This window comes from Mus pahari, chromosome 4, assembly GCF_900095145.1.
Source record: "Mus pahari chromosome 4, PAHARI_EIJ_v1.1, whole genome shotgun sequence".
In the NCBI taxonomy this organism is placed as follows: domain Eukaryota; kingdom Metazoa; phylum Chordata; class Mammalia; order Rodentia; family Muridae; genus Mus; species Mus pahari.
The window spans coordinates 132,283,296-132,294,741 of NC_034593.1; the positions used below are offsets into that span (position 1 = coordinate 132,283,296).

The 11,446-nt window shown below is 39.6% G+C and overlaps 1 protein-coding gene across 1 annotated transcript in view; it reads right to left on the reverse strand.

The window, feature by feature from the left end:
* Nucleotides 1–8,610: 8,610 nt before the first annotated feature.
* LOC110320911 (calcium-activated chloride channel regulator 4A-like) overlaps nucleotides 8,611–11,446 on the reverse strand; it is a 14,578-nt gene continuing 11,742 nt past the window's right edge. The window contains 3 exon segments of the mRNA XM_021196978.1: nucleotides 8,611–9,026; nucleotides 9,523–9,756; nucleotides 10,727–10,899. Coding sequence (XP_021052637.1) covers nucleotides 8,611–9,026; nucleotides 9,523–9,756; nucleotides 10,727–10,899 — 823 coding nt within the window.

An 11,446-nucleotide genomic window follows, 5' to 3' on the forward strand; every position in this document is an offset into this window, starting at 1 on the left:
CAAACTGGTACAGCTACTATGGAAACCTGTGTGGAAGTTCCTTGGAATCCTGGGGATAGGTCTACCACATGGCCCTGCTATATCACTTCCGGGCATATATCCACAGGACTCCCATGTCCTGCTCTTGATATTCCTACTTAGCTATGATCATAGTTGTTCCAGTCACAGTTGCCGCGAGATGAAACAGGCTACCCATTGGCTTGATGAATGGAGAGTGAGGAAGTAGTATGTCTACACAGTGGAAACATGAACTTATGAATTATGAATTTCACAGGTACATGAATGGAGCTGAAAAAAATCATTCCCACCTTCTTCTTTTTTAAAATATGAGTTTCTGGGAATCAAAGCTAGGTCCTCATGCTTGTTAGGCAAACTTCTCACTGACTAGACTATGTATTTAAAATTTTTAATTTCCCACATATCTTTGCTTATATATTGAAATGGATATAATATTTTCCTCTTGAGCACTACAACATGTCCAAAATCACATATTGGTTTCACTCTGTTTTGTAGAATTTGCTAGGTTCTTTCTATAAGATAAGCAGGACATTTAAAAGGATACTTTTGCTTCATGTATTCCCTTTTATTGGTCTAGACATGTCAGCATCTCCAGCAGAATCTTACAGAAGAGACTAGAGTGTTCTGAACAACTAAATCACCACTTTTATAAGTGAAAGTCCATACGGATTTTTGATAGGCCTTCAATGTAATGGTAATATTTAGCCAGGTTTGAGATTCCTTGACTTGAGTGTAATTTAATAGCTGCCAAGGCCTTCAGCCTTACTTCTTTCACTCTTGCCTTACACGTTCAGTTCCTTGACTGTGCCAAACTCCTCCCATATTAGAGAAGGGGTAATGCTGGACTTATGGGACACCCACACTTACGGTTTTATTTCCCCTCTCATGTCCATCTCTCAGACTGACTTTCTCCACAAGGCAGGAATCTTGCCTGCCCTTTGTAGTGTTGTAAAGTCCCCACTCCAGCCTAAGGAGATGCAACAGAGGACCCTGGCTGCAATGACTCAGTCTTTGTAATCACTCTTGATCAGCATCCGTGGTTAGCTTTTTCCAGCTCTATAACCAGACCCTAACAGCTACAGATTACATCTGGGAACGAAGCTAGTGACACAGTGGTAATCTGAAGGGGAACTGGGTGGATCAATGGCTCAGGGAGCTATTCACCAGGAGATGCAGACTATCCATGGTTGTGCCTTCCACAGCCCTATATCTATATAAAAAGTGGCTCCCAGCCTAGGCAGAGGGTTGGTGAATTTTTCCTAGGCAGAGGTCCCTATACCTTTACCTACTTTATCATATTCTTAAGATATAAAATAAGGATCCAAAGACAAATTGCCCTGCTGGGCCCTGCCATATATTTCTTGGGGCCTCAGTCATACTTCCCATTCTTACCCGTTGGCCTTTCTTACCTGCTTAACTTACCCTATTAGTCATGAAGTATTAATCAGTTTGGCATCCTTGGAGACTTTGTTGTTGTTAAACAAATCTTTCTTTCCTCAGGAAAACCCCACTCTTCCACCCCATTTTCATGTCTTTTCCATCCCACCATGTCACAGACCAGATGACAGAGTGGGCCCTCTTCCTCCATCATCAAATCTTTCAAGACAGAGATGGTTGAGAATACATTGATAAATATGCTGGCTGTTCTCCAAGGCAAACGAGAGAGATGGGACCTTTGCTTCTATGCAAGCAACACTTGAAACATTATATTTCTGAGGACATTGTTAAGAGCACTTGATAAACTATTTGTCATGTCATATTGAATCTGAAGAAATGACTTCACTGACAGGTGATAAAGCAGGGCAAGAAGGGAATCTGAGGTAAGGCAGAGGGACTACTATGCAAATGTGTGAGCCTGGAAATAGCATTCTGAAAATCTCTACAAGAGCTACCTCTTGCGCCTGTGAATCAGTGAGTTGCTTTCTATGATTGGAAACAGGTGGAAGGTGTATTAACATTTCTTTTTCACTGGCCGTTCCTTGCCAAGAGTTCTAACACTGCCCCTCTACCTGGAACTACAGCAAAAACCACATGTCCTTCAGGATGAGCCTAAGTTCAAGTGTTGCCTGATCACCCCTTCTTTCTGAAAGATGAACTATGTAGGAACAGTAGAACACATGCTACAAGCGGGGCTAAGGTTTGGTCTGCATTTCACTGTATACCTTTGAACACATGGAGAAGGGTCTAATCAGTTTAGCTTAAAATGCAACTTTAAGCGAGCATATAGAAGTTCGGTAATTTTAGTATTTTAGAACTGTGCTGGCGAAATTAAGACCAGAAGCATCATAGGAGAGAGGCTTCTTCTCTATTTCTTACTTAGCCATAATTAATTGATTAATTTCCTCCTCTAAGTCCAAGATGGTAAATTCTAGAAGGGCAAGGATTATGTTTATCTAGTGACTGTTGCAGATGCTCAGTGAGTATTATTGAAATAAGCAGTAGGAATTCAGGAGAGAATGACTGAACTATTAGATACCAGATTTTTTTTTTTTTTTAGAAAAAGATGTATTTTTATTATTTTAGTTTATATGCATCCGTGTGTTTCTGCATGAGTATAGTGTGGGTGCCCACAGAGGCCAGAAGACAGCATGGGATCTTTTGGAGCTGGAGTTACAGGAGGTGTTTTAGCTGTCTGACGTGGGCACTGAGAACTGAACTTGGGTCCTCTGGAAGAGCATTTGGTACCTTATGTTGCTGAACCCTCTTTGCATCCCTGGGATACTGGCAGTTTGATAGATGTCTATATATCACAGTAGCTGTTTCATACTTATTCCTAAGCACAGCTCTGAAGGAAATACACTATTGTAATATTACAGTTAAGAACACTGAAGAACACAGTATAACATGCTTGAATATTTAGTGTCTGTTGGACCCTATGTTAGGAAGTTTATATTCACTGTATCTGTATAAATCCTCAAGTATTATAAAATACGTGATTTTATTCTTTTCTGATAAACTTAGAGAAAAAAGGCTGGCATATATTTAATATACATTGTCTCTAAGATTCGAATCCACATTTCTGATTACAAACTAAATGGAAGTAATTTTATGTTTTATGAATGGATGCATGGATCATTGCTTCTTGTGAATTTACTTATTGATGCCTAAGTATTTATTTTAAAAAAAACTCTTATAAGATCAACTTTGCAATAGCCCTTACTAGAAAGAAAAGTATCTTAGTGACAGTGTTGAGTTTTAAGTTTTTAGTATACTGAAATGAGCATCAAGACACATCACCCTCTACAATAATATAGCTGAATCTTACACACCTATTTGAAAACTTGGGTGAAGCACATAAACAGGGAATAGTCCTTGCTATTAGATATAAAGGTAACGCTTACCTTTGTGAAAGGCGACCCTGAAGATACCAGGAATGTGGTATCTGGAATGCTGGTAAAAAATCTTTTTTTCATTGCGTTGGTATAAAACACGTGATAAATAGCCAGGGCCAAGGTTTTGTTTAATAAATTCCAGAGAAGAGATTACACTAACATGTTCAGTTATCCTCCCTGGCTTGGTTCTGTGCCTCCATGAATGAAAAAGTCCAGAGTGTTCTCTGTCTGCACCCAGTTGACATTTGGCTGCTGATAATTTACCATAGATTCAGTTCTTCATGAATTATGACTGACCACCTCTCTCATGTAATGAATGTTGAATGGAAAAGATAAATAATAAATACTCTAAAATAACACCCAGAGTTAGACTCTTTACGGATCATTTTAAAATGAAAACAGCACGGTGACTTTGCTGTTGTTTAAAACCGAGGTGTTAGGGAAGTGCTCTCTGGGATTGAGAAGGAAGAGGAGTCACTAGGGTGGAGTAGATGGAACATCAGTTGCAGAGATGCCCAGCAGAGCAGTGCTGCTGTTTGTATCGGGGACTTTAGGGCAGGGAGGGGCTGCATTTCCCAGGTGAGAAGTAAGATTTTTGCTGCTTATCCGCAAGCTCGCCCCTTGTGACTGGAAACTGTGGTGCTGTCAAAATGGTTACAGGATGAACTGAAATGGAAAGATTATGTTAGGCAGTAGAAGATACTTAAGATTCCAGTCAGCCTGCATACCAGATAAAGGCTGGGTGGACAATTAAGAGGAAATAAGTCTGGGTTTGTTTTTGCAGAAAACTAGAGGACATAGTTTAGTTATCTGTTGCTTCTGCTTACTTTCCTGGTGGCGATTCAGCACGTCTCTCCAGCAGAACCATGCTTCCTCCTTATGGTTTATGCGCTGAGTTTCAGGTGACTACTGGTCCCTTTGTTGTTCTTCGGTCAGCTCAGGGACTGATTCATTTCAACTGATACTGAAGAGGAAGATGAATAAATATTTACTGAGCACGGTGATAGGTATCAGAGTTATAATGATGAATAAGGGATCATCCATCGCCTGCCTTTGGGATTCTCTCCATCTGGAGAGAAATGAACACACACAGTGACAGCTCAGGCTTAAGAGTGAAGAATCTCTCCATGTGGACAGACACAAGTAAAGAGCGGTTATGGTGCAGAGTTAGAGTCATCTTGAGATGACTAGGAAGTTACCTCCGTCGGGGAAGGATGTTGGAAGAGCTACAGCACTTCCCACAGGATATTCGGCACTTAGATTAATACAGGAAAATGAATGTGACTTATCAGGTGATTATAAGATATGGAAATGGGATTGTGCAGGGAAATAGAAGAGGCCATGTTGTCAAACAGTAGAAAAGGGAGAGTGAAGACGATTAAAAACTCAGGAAGGAGCAGAGAATGTGATGCTCCCCACGTAGGCATGGAGCTTAAAAACAAAACACTGTGGACTTTGGGCAGACCTGGAACGCTTAGGTTTTAGCTATGGTACTGCAGGGAATGGTGCTATAAGAGACTAGAGGGTGAGGCAAGGCCCAGGGATAACCAGGCTCCTTTATTTGCCAGTTGTGTTCTCCTGTGCCTGGTACATGAGGAAAAAAAAAAAAAAAAGAGCAATGATTGACAGGCATCCTTACTGCCATGGAGACACATTGATGTCCTTAGATTTTTATCTAGGAGTCATCGTGGGATGTATTCTATTAGTGAAGATTCTCTAGAGTCACAGAACTTATGGAATGTCTCTCTATATTGAGGGAATTTATTGTGATGACTTACAGTCTGTAGTCCAACTACCCTAACGATGGGCAGCTATGAATAGGAAGTCCAAGAATCTAGTAGTTGCTCACTCCCACAAGGCTAGTTGTTTCAGCTGGTCTTCTGTAGAAGTAGGTTCCAACAGATGTGCTGGCGAGTAAGTGCAAGCAGGTGAAGAAGAGTGAATCATCTCTCTTCCATTGTCCTTATGCAGGACACCAGCAGAAGGTATGGCCCAGATTAAAGGTGTGTACCGCCACACCTGGATCTGTGACTTTATTTGTCATAGGCTGACCTTGAACTCAGAGAGCTCCTTGCCTCAGCCTCCTGGGATTAAAGTTGAGTACTACCTTGCCTGGGCCTAGGCTTTTCATAGCCACTATGCCTCAAGATCTCCATGCCAAGATCCAGGTCAGAAACTTGTGTCTTCTAGTCTCAAGATCTGGATCACATGTGAGCCTTCCAATTCTGGATTGTAGTTCATTCCAGATATAGTCAAGTTGACAACCAGGAATAACCCTTACATGTATCATGTATCTAGATCAGTGATGATGGTAAAATGAAATATAGAAAGATCAGGTAGGGACCACTATTAACAGATTATAGAGACAGGCTGAGGTGGTATAATGGAAAGGAAGAGAAATGAGATCCTCTTTAATAAATATTTACTTCATGTGTGAGTGTGTGCCTGAGTGTATGTATGTGCAGCACCCATGGAAGAGGATGTGAGGGCAAGACTTGTTCAGTGACTGAATGTAAATGTTGAAGAAATGGGCAGGCAGAAAGGCTGCCTATGGTCTCTGACTTGGGTGGCAGGGGAGTGAGATGCCTTTCTTACACTGAGTCAGAAATTTGTAAGGTATGCATGAAGACAGTGAGCTCAGTGTTTCAGAATTACATTATTTTGTCTCCAATATTAACAAACCAACCAACCAAACCAAACCAAATCACTACCCAAACAACTTTCTATAATGTATCCCTAAATTATGTGTCTACTCTTTGTAGGAAAGAAATCAAGCCACTCAATCATTTGAACAATCTCTAATCAAATTATATAGTTAAATTAATTCTGGGACATGTGGCTCTGACTTTATGAAACCAGGGTGAGAAAGGACAGCTAACTATGGGAGTATGCCATGGTGCCATGCTATGCCAGGGCATAGCCAGGGACCGCTCTGTGAGGGGATGAGGTCATCTCACCCTTGCTTCATAAACACAGGAAGCAGAGAGGAAGCTGTGGGTCTTGTGACCTCGTGGCCACTCACCTCAACTTCAGAGCCTTGGCTTCAGGAGCACAAAGATGGTCTCTGAATACAATGACACATCTATTTTATTTTTTCTTTTTTAAAAATTATTTTATTAGATATTTTCTTCATTTACATTTCAAACGTTATCCCGAATGTCCCCTATACCCTCTCCCCGCCCTGTTCCCCTGCCCACTCACTCCCACTTCTTGGCCCTGGTGTCCCCCTGTATGGGTCATACAAAGTTTGCAAGACCAAGGGGCCTCTCTTCTCAATGATGGCCAATTAGACCATCTTCTGCTACATATGCAGCTAGAGACACGAGCTCAGGGGATGCTGGTTAGTTCATATTGTTGTTCCACCTATAGGGTTGCAGATCCCTTCAGTTCCTTGGGTAATTTTTCTAGCTCCTCCATTGAGGTCTCTGTGATCTATCCTATAGATGACTGTGGGCATCCACTTCTATATTTTCCAGGCACTGGCATAGCCTCACAAGAGATAGCTATATCAGTGACAATGACACATTTATAAATGACCTTAATAGAATGCATTTTGGTAAAGAAAGAATGAAGAGCAAGTAAACAGAGATAATCTGGACACGTAATTGTTCCAATCATTTGGATGACTGCAACATAGATGAGTAAAATATGAAGTTCAATTTGAAGAGGCAAGAAGAATTATAGGAGCATAGTATTAATATTACATTGTATTGTTATAGTATATTAAAACAGAATTCACCTTTGAGAGAAAACAGGGGAGAATGTGTCTTTATGTTTCTGGGACACTTGTTTGCATAGTAATTTCCAGCTCTATCCATTCTTCTGAAATGTCATGGTTTTATTTTTCCTTATGGGTGGTTATATAAAATTTGGTGTACAAATGCATCACATTTCCTTGTCTGTTCATCTGCTGATGCACAACTAAGCCATTGTAAATAGTGCTGAAGTAAACATGGCTGTACAAGGACTTCTGTGATAGGACATAGAGGCTTTTGGTGTATACCCAGGAGTGATTCACATGGGTCATATGGTCTTCATATTTAAATTCACCAATGTCCATCCCCACCAAGCATGCGTAAAGGTCCCTCTTTGTTCACATCCTCACCAGCATTTAGTGTTGTGTGAAGTAAGCCATATTTGTGCTAACTTGGTCTCATGGAAGGATTGTAAAAACAACCTGCAATGTGTGAATATACTGTTCTCAACCTCCTTTCTCTCCTTAACTCCTTTCCATCAATATGCTTGAGACCCCTAGGTGTGCCTCTGAGTGATGGATTAAAATGTATCTTTAACATCTCTTGATTTCTTTTCTCTGAAAAAAGTCAATAGTCTATAGCTTCAACAATTCTTTCTTAAAATGAAAGAAATGTACATAGGTAAGTGGGGTTTCATGAGAAAAGAGGTGTTTAGGTTATATTGAAATATAAACAGGTGGTATCTGATCTTTTTTTAAAAAAAAAGTATGTTCCTGGGTCCAGAATAAAGAGTTGCTGCCAAACATGACAACAGGAGTGTGGTTCCTGGGACCCACAGGATGGAAGGAGAAAACCCATTTCCACAAATTGTCTTCTGATCTCCACATCCACATGACTGCACATACATATATATTTGCATACATACATGCACACATATACACATGTATGTATATATATATGTATATATATACATACATACATGAATACACACATATATATGTGCACACACAAAATAAATAAAAGTTAAATATTTAAAATAGTACCTTCTATACCATGAATTAAAGCAAGTATGACCTTCAATATGATAACACTGAGTTGTGGGTTTTGAGTTACTATTATGCCATTAACTTATATTAATAACACCAAGACCAAGTTCCTTTTTTCCTGTAAATGTTGTTGATCTTCTCTTTTATATTGTATCTTGGCTAATATCTATTTAATTAGAGTTAATTATTTATTATTAGAGTTATTATTTAATTAGAGTTAATTAATTATCTATTTAATTAGAGTATCTATTTAATTAGACTTTGAATTTTTTCAGGCAATTTGAAGCATCATTTCGTAAAAATTCTGCATCAGAAAAAATAGACAACTAGAGATCAATATAAAGTCAGTTTTATTTATCACTATGATAAGTGAATAAAATTATAAACATTAATATTGGTAGTTTTTCACGGAATGGGTGTGCTTAAAGTATCTTTTAGACCCTCTTGAAATTATTTTTGAGTTCATGATATAGGATATGCTTTAAAAACTCAGAAATACCTTTTTATTCATGTTACTTTTCAAATTTTTGTTATAGTTGCTGATGAGGACCTTTTGTTCTTTAAGATACAAGTAGTGGTACCTACAATAATACAAACTAGTACAACAGCGCCCAAAACAGACAGCACAATAGTAGAAACACTAACTCCTGATGAACATGGACTTTCATCAGGGACAGGCTCTGCCTGAGGAGTGAACAGTGCTATTTGTGCGATGTTGGATGGTCCTGAACTCAAACTGCTTTTGTCGACACTTTCAATGGCAATGTATATGTAGGTTGCATTTTCTTCTGTGATATTTCCTGGTTTAAAGGCAAAGGTTTCTTTGGAGTTGGCATCTTTTGGTGTAAGGTTTGTTGTATCGACCCGAGGAGAATTATTAAAATTGTCTCTGAGGTCAATGATGTTTTTGCTTGTTCTTATGATATACTGTTGAACTGAGAAAAATGTTAGGTGTGGGTTAGTTACTGCATCACAAAATATAAAATTTCTTTTTGGTTGTCCTAACAAATATTTAGTTATGCTCACATCAAAAGTCTTATTTATTTTTTCTGTAAAAGCTGAGTTCTGACATTAATTAATTAATTAATTTTTGTTTTTTTGAGGCAGGATTTCTCTGTATAGTCCTGGCTGTCTGGGAACTCACTGTGTAGACCAGGCTGGCCTTGAACTCAGAAATCTGCTGGCTTCTGCCTCCCAAGAGCTGGGATTAAAGGCGTGCGCCACCATTGTCCGACTGAGTTCTGACTTTTTAAAACACAGCCATGCAGGAAAAGCAAGACCTGTTTCATAAACTATAAAACATCAGAACCTAAAGTTCCTACTTGGCTGAGTTGTCAGTCATAAGTCCTCTCCTCTCACTGACCTACCTGCTCTTGCTTCACCCTGGTCATCTCTCACTTAGGTCAAGCCCAGAGTGGTCCTTGTTCTTACCTCTTCCAACATCATAATCATCTCCTGGCGCTGTCCACGTTAGACTGATCTCTTCCCCATTGAGTGTGGCCTGGAGGTCTGTGATTCGATTTGGTGGGTACAGATCAGGCAGTGGAAAACTTGGAACATTGGACATCACAAAGGCACCTCCAGACGCTGTCCTGCTGAAATCCTCCAGGGCTGGCTGAGTAGCCTCAGTCGTTTCTGGTCTGGGTGGGTTCCCTTGAATTTCTCCTGCATTTAAAATTCTCTACTTAAATTGGATGGAATTGTATACTTTTTAGANCTCAGTCAGTCAGCTTCCTGACCCTCCTTGTCTTTTCTTTCTTCTTTCTCTTTTCAGTCCCAAGGTTTCATTTTTATGATGTGTCACAATCAGAAGCATTCCATTTGTGGGAAAATTATTACCAGGATGTTATCAAATCAAATTGGACAATAACTTGCTTTGAAATGAAAACTGCACCAAATGAGCATGTTATGTAATTTGTTATATGAATTAACAAAACAAAACAAAACAGATCCAAAATCAAACAGGCAGGTATGAAGCCTAGGCTAGCCTTAAATGTACTTAAGTAGCCAAGGATGACCTTGAAATCCTTATCCTCCTTCCTGCCTCTGTCCCCTAAGTCCTGGGATCACAGGCATGTGTCACCATGCCTCCCTAACATGTGCCTTAAGAAAAGTATTGCTTTATTTCTCAAGTTACTTCTGACTAGCAATGTGTCTGGGGAAGCCAAAGCTAGTTCTATTCTTAACACTCGGATGGCTTCCTTCCCTCCACGCCAACAGTGCTAATAAATAAGGCTCTTGACTTCTCCATTGCTTAGCTCCCCACCCCTCCAGATAAGGAGTAAGGAAAGCAAAGCTCAAGAACATGGATGCCTGTAGAATTCAGAGGACAGACTGCCCACTGGCTTGTACTTCTGTTCCTAGCCTGGTGGGCCATTTCCTGTGTCCGGAGATGAAAGGTAGATACATTGTTGTTTTTAGTCTAAGGATGTTCCACACTAACAAATACTAGCTGATAGGTTTTCAACATCTATTGATTGCTAGGCTTTGATTGCGTTAACATAGAAACAGTTGTGTAATAATCTCACTCTAGAAATGGGGGGAGTCTTATTTTGAACTGAAAAATGTTTGCTGCCTCCAACCTATGAAATCATGAAAAGGATTCACTGGGTTTCTGATACTGGGAGCCACTCACCATCCACTACCCAGCCTGGTATGTATGCAGCTCTGCTTAATGGATGGCGTAAACTCCTCCTGGCAGTGTTTGTTCCTCCATCTGCACGGACTTTTAAGCTATACCTGCCATTCACTGAATAAGCTGTGAAGAACCTGGAGTAGACCCCATCATCCTTGAAAGCATCAGCCCCTTGGTAAAAACATAAAGGAAGGAATGACATCATTGTAACAGAGGAGAGGTTGGTGTGTGTTGTCACACATGCATGGCCTTATATACAAAGTCTGTTGTTGTACTTACAATTTCACATTTGAATAGAGTGTCTCTCCATCAGTTTCTGCCCAAATAATACATTATTGAATGGTGTATCCTTGATTTACATTGGTATGTATATATTGGCACTCATATAACATGGTAACCCACACTGATAATTGTACATGTTTCATAAATAGATTAACACTTTATCTCTCTCTGCCATACCAACTTATGCAGAGGGCAGAAGACTCTTCTTACCATTTCTCTTACAATTGATTGTATTGCAATTCCCTACATTAATCTTCCTGTGTTTCCTTCTGTTTAAATAAGTGAGGCCCTTTCTATGGCAAATGTATCTTCATGTAAGACTTATCACCATTCCTCATAGACAACTGAATTAACTTATTTTGCTTTATAATCAACAACTTCTGTTTCTTTCTTTCCTTTTCTTCTTTTCTTTTCTTTTCTTTTCTTTTCTTTTCTTTT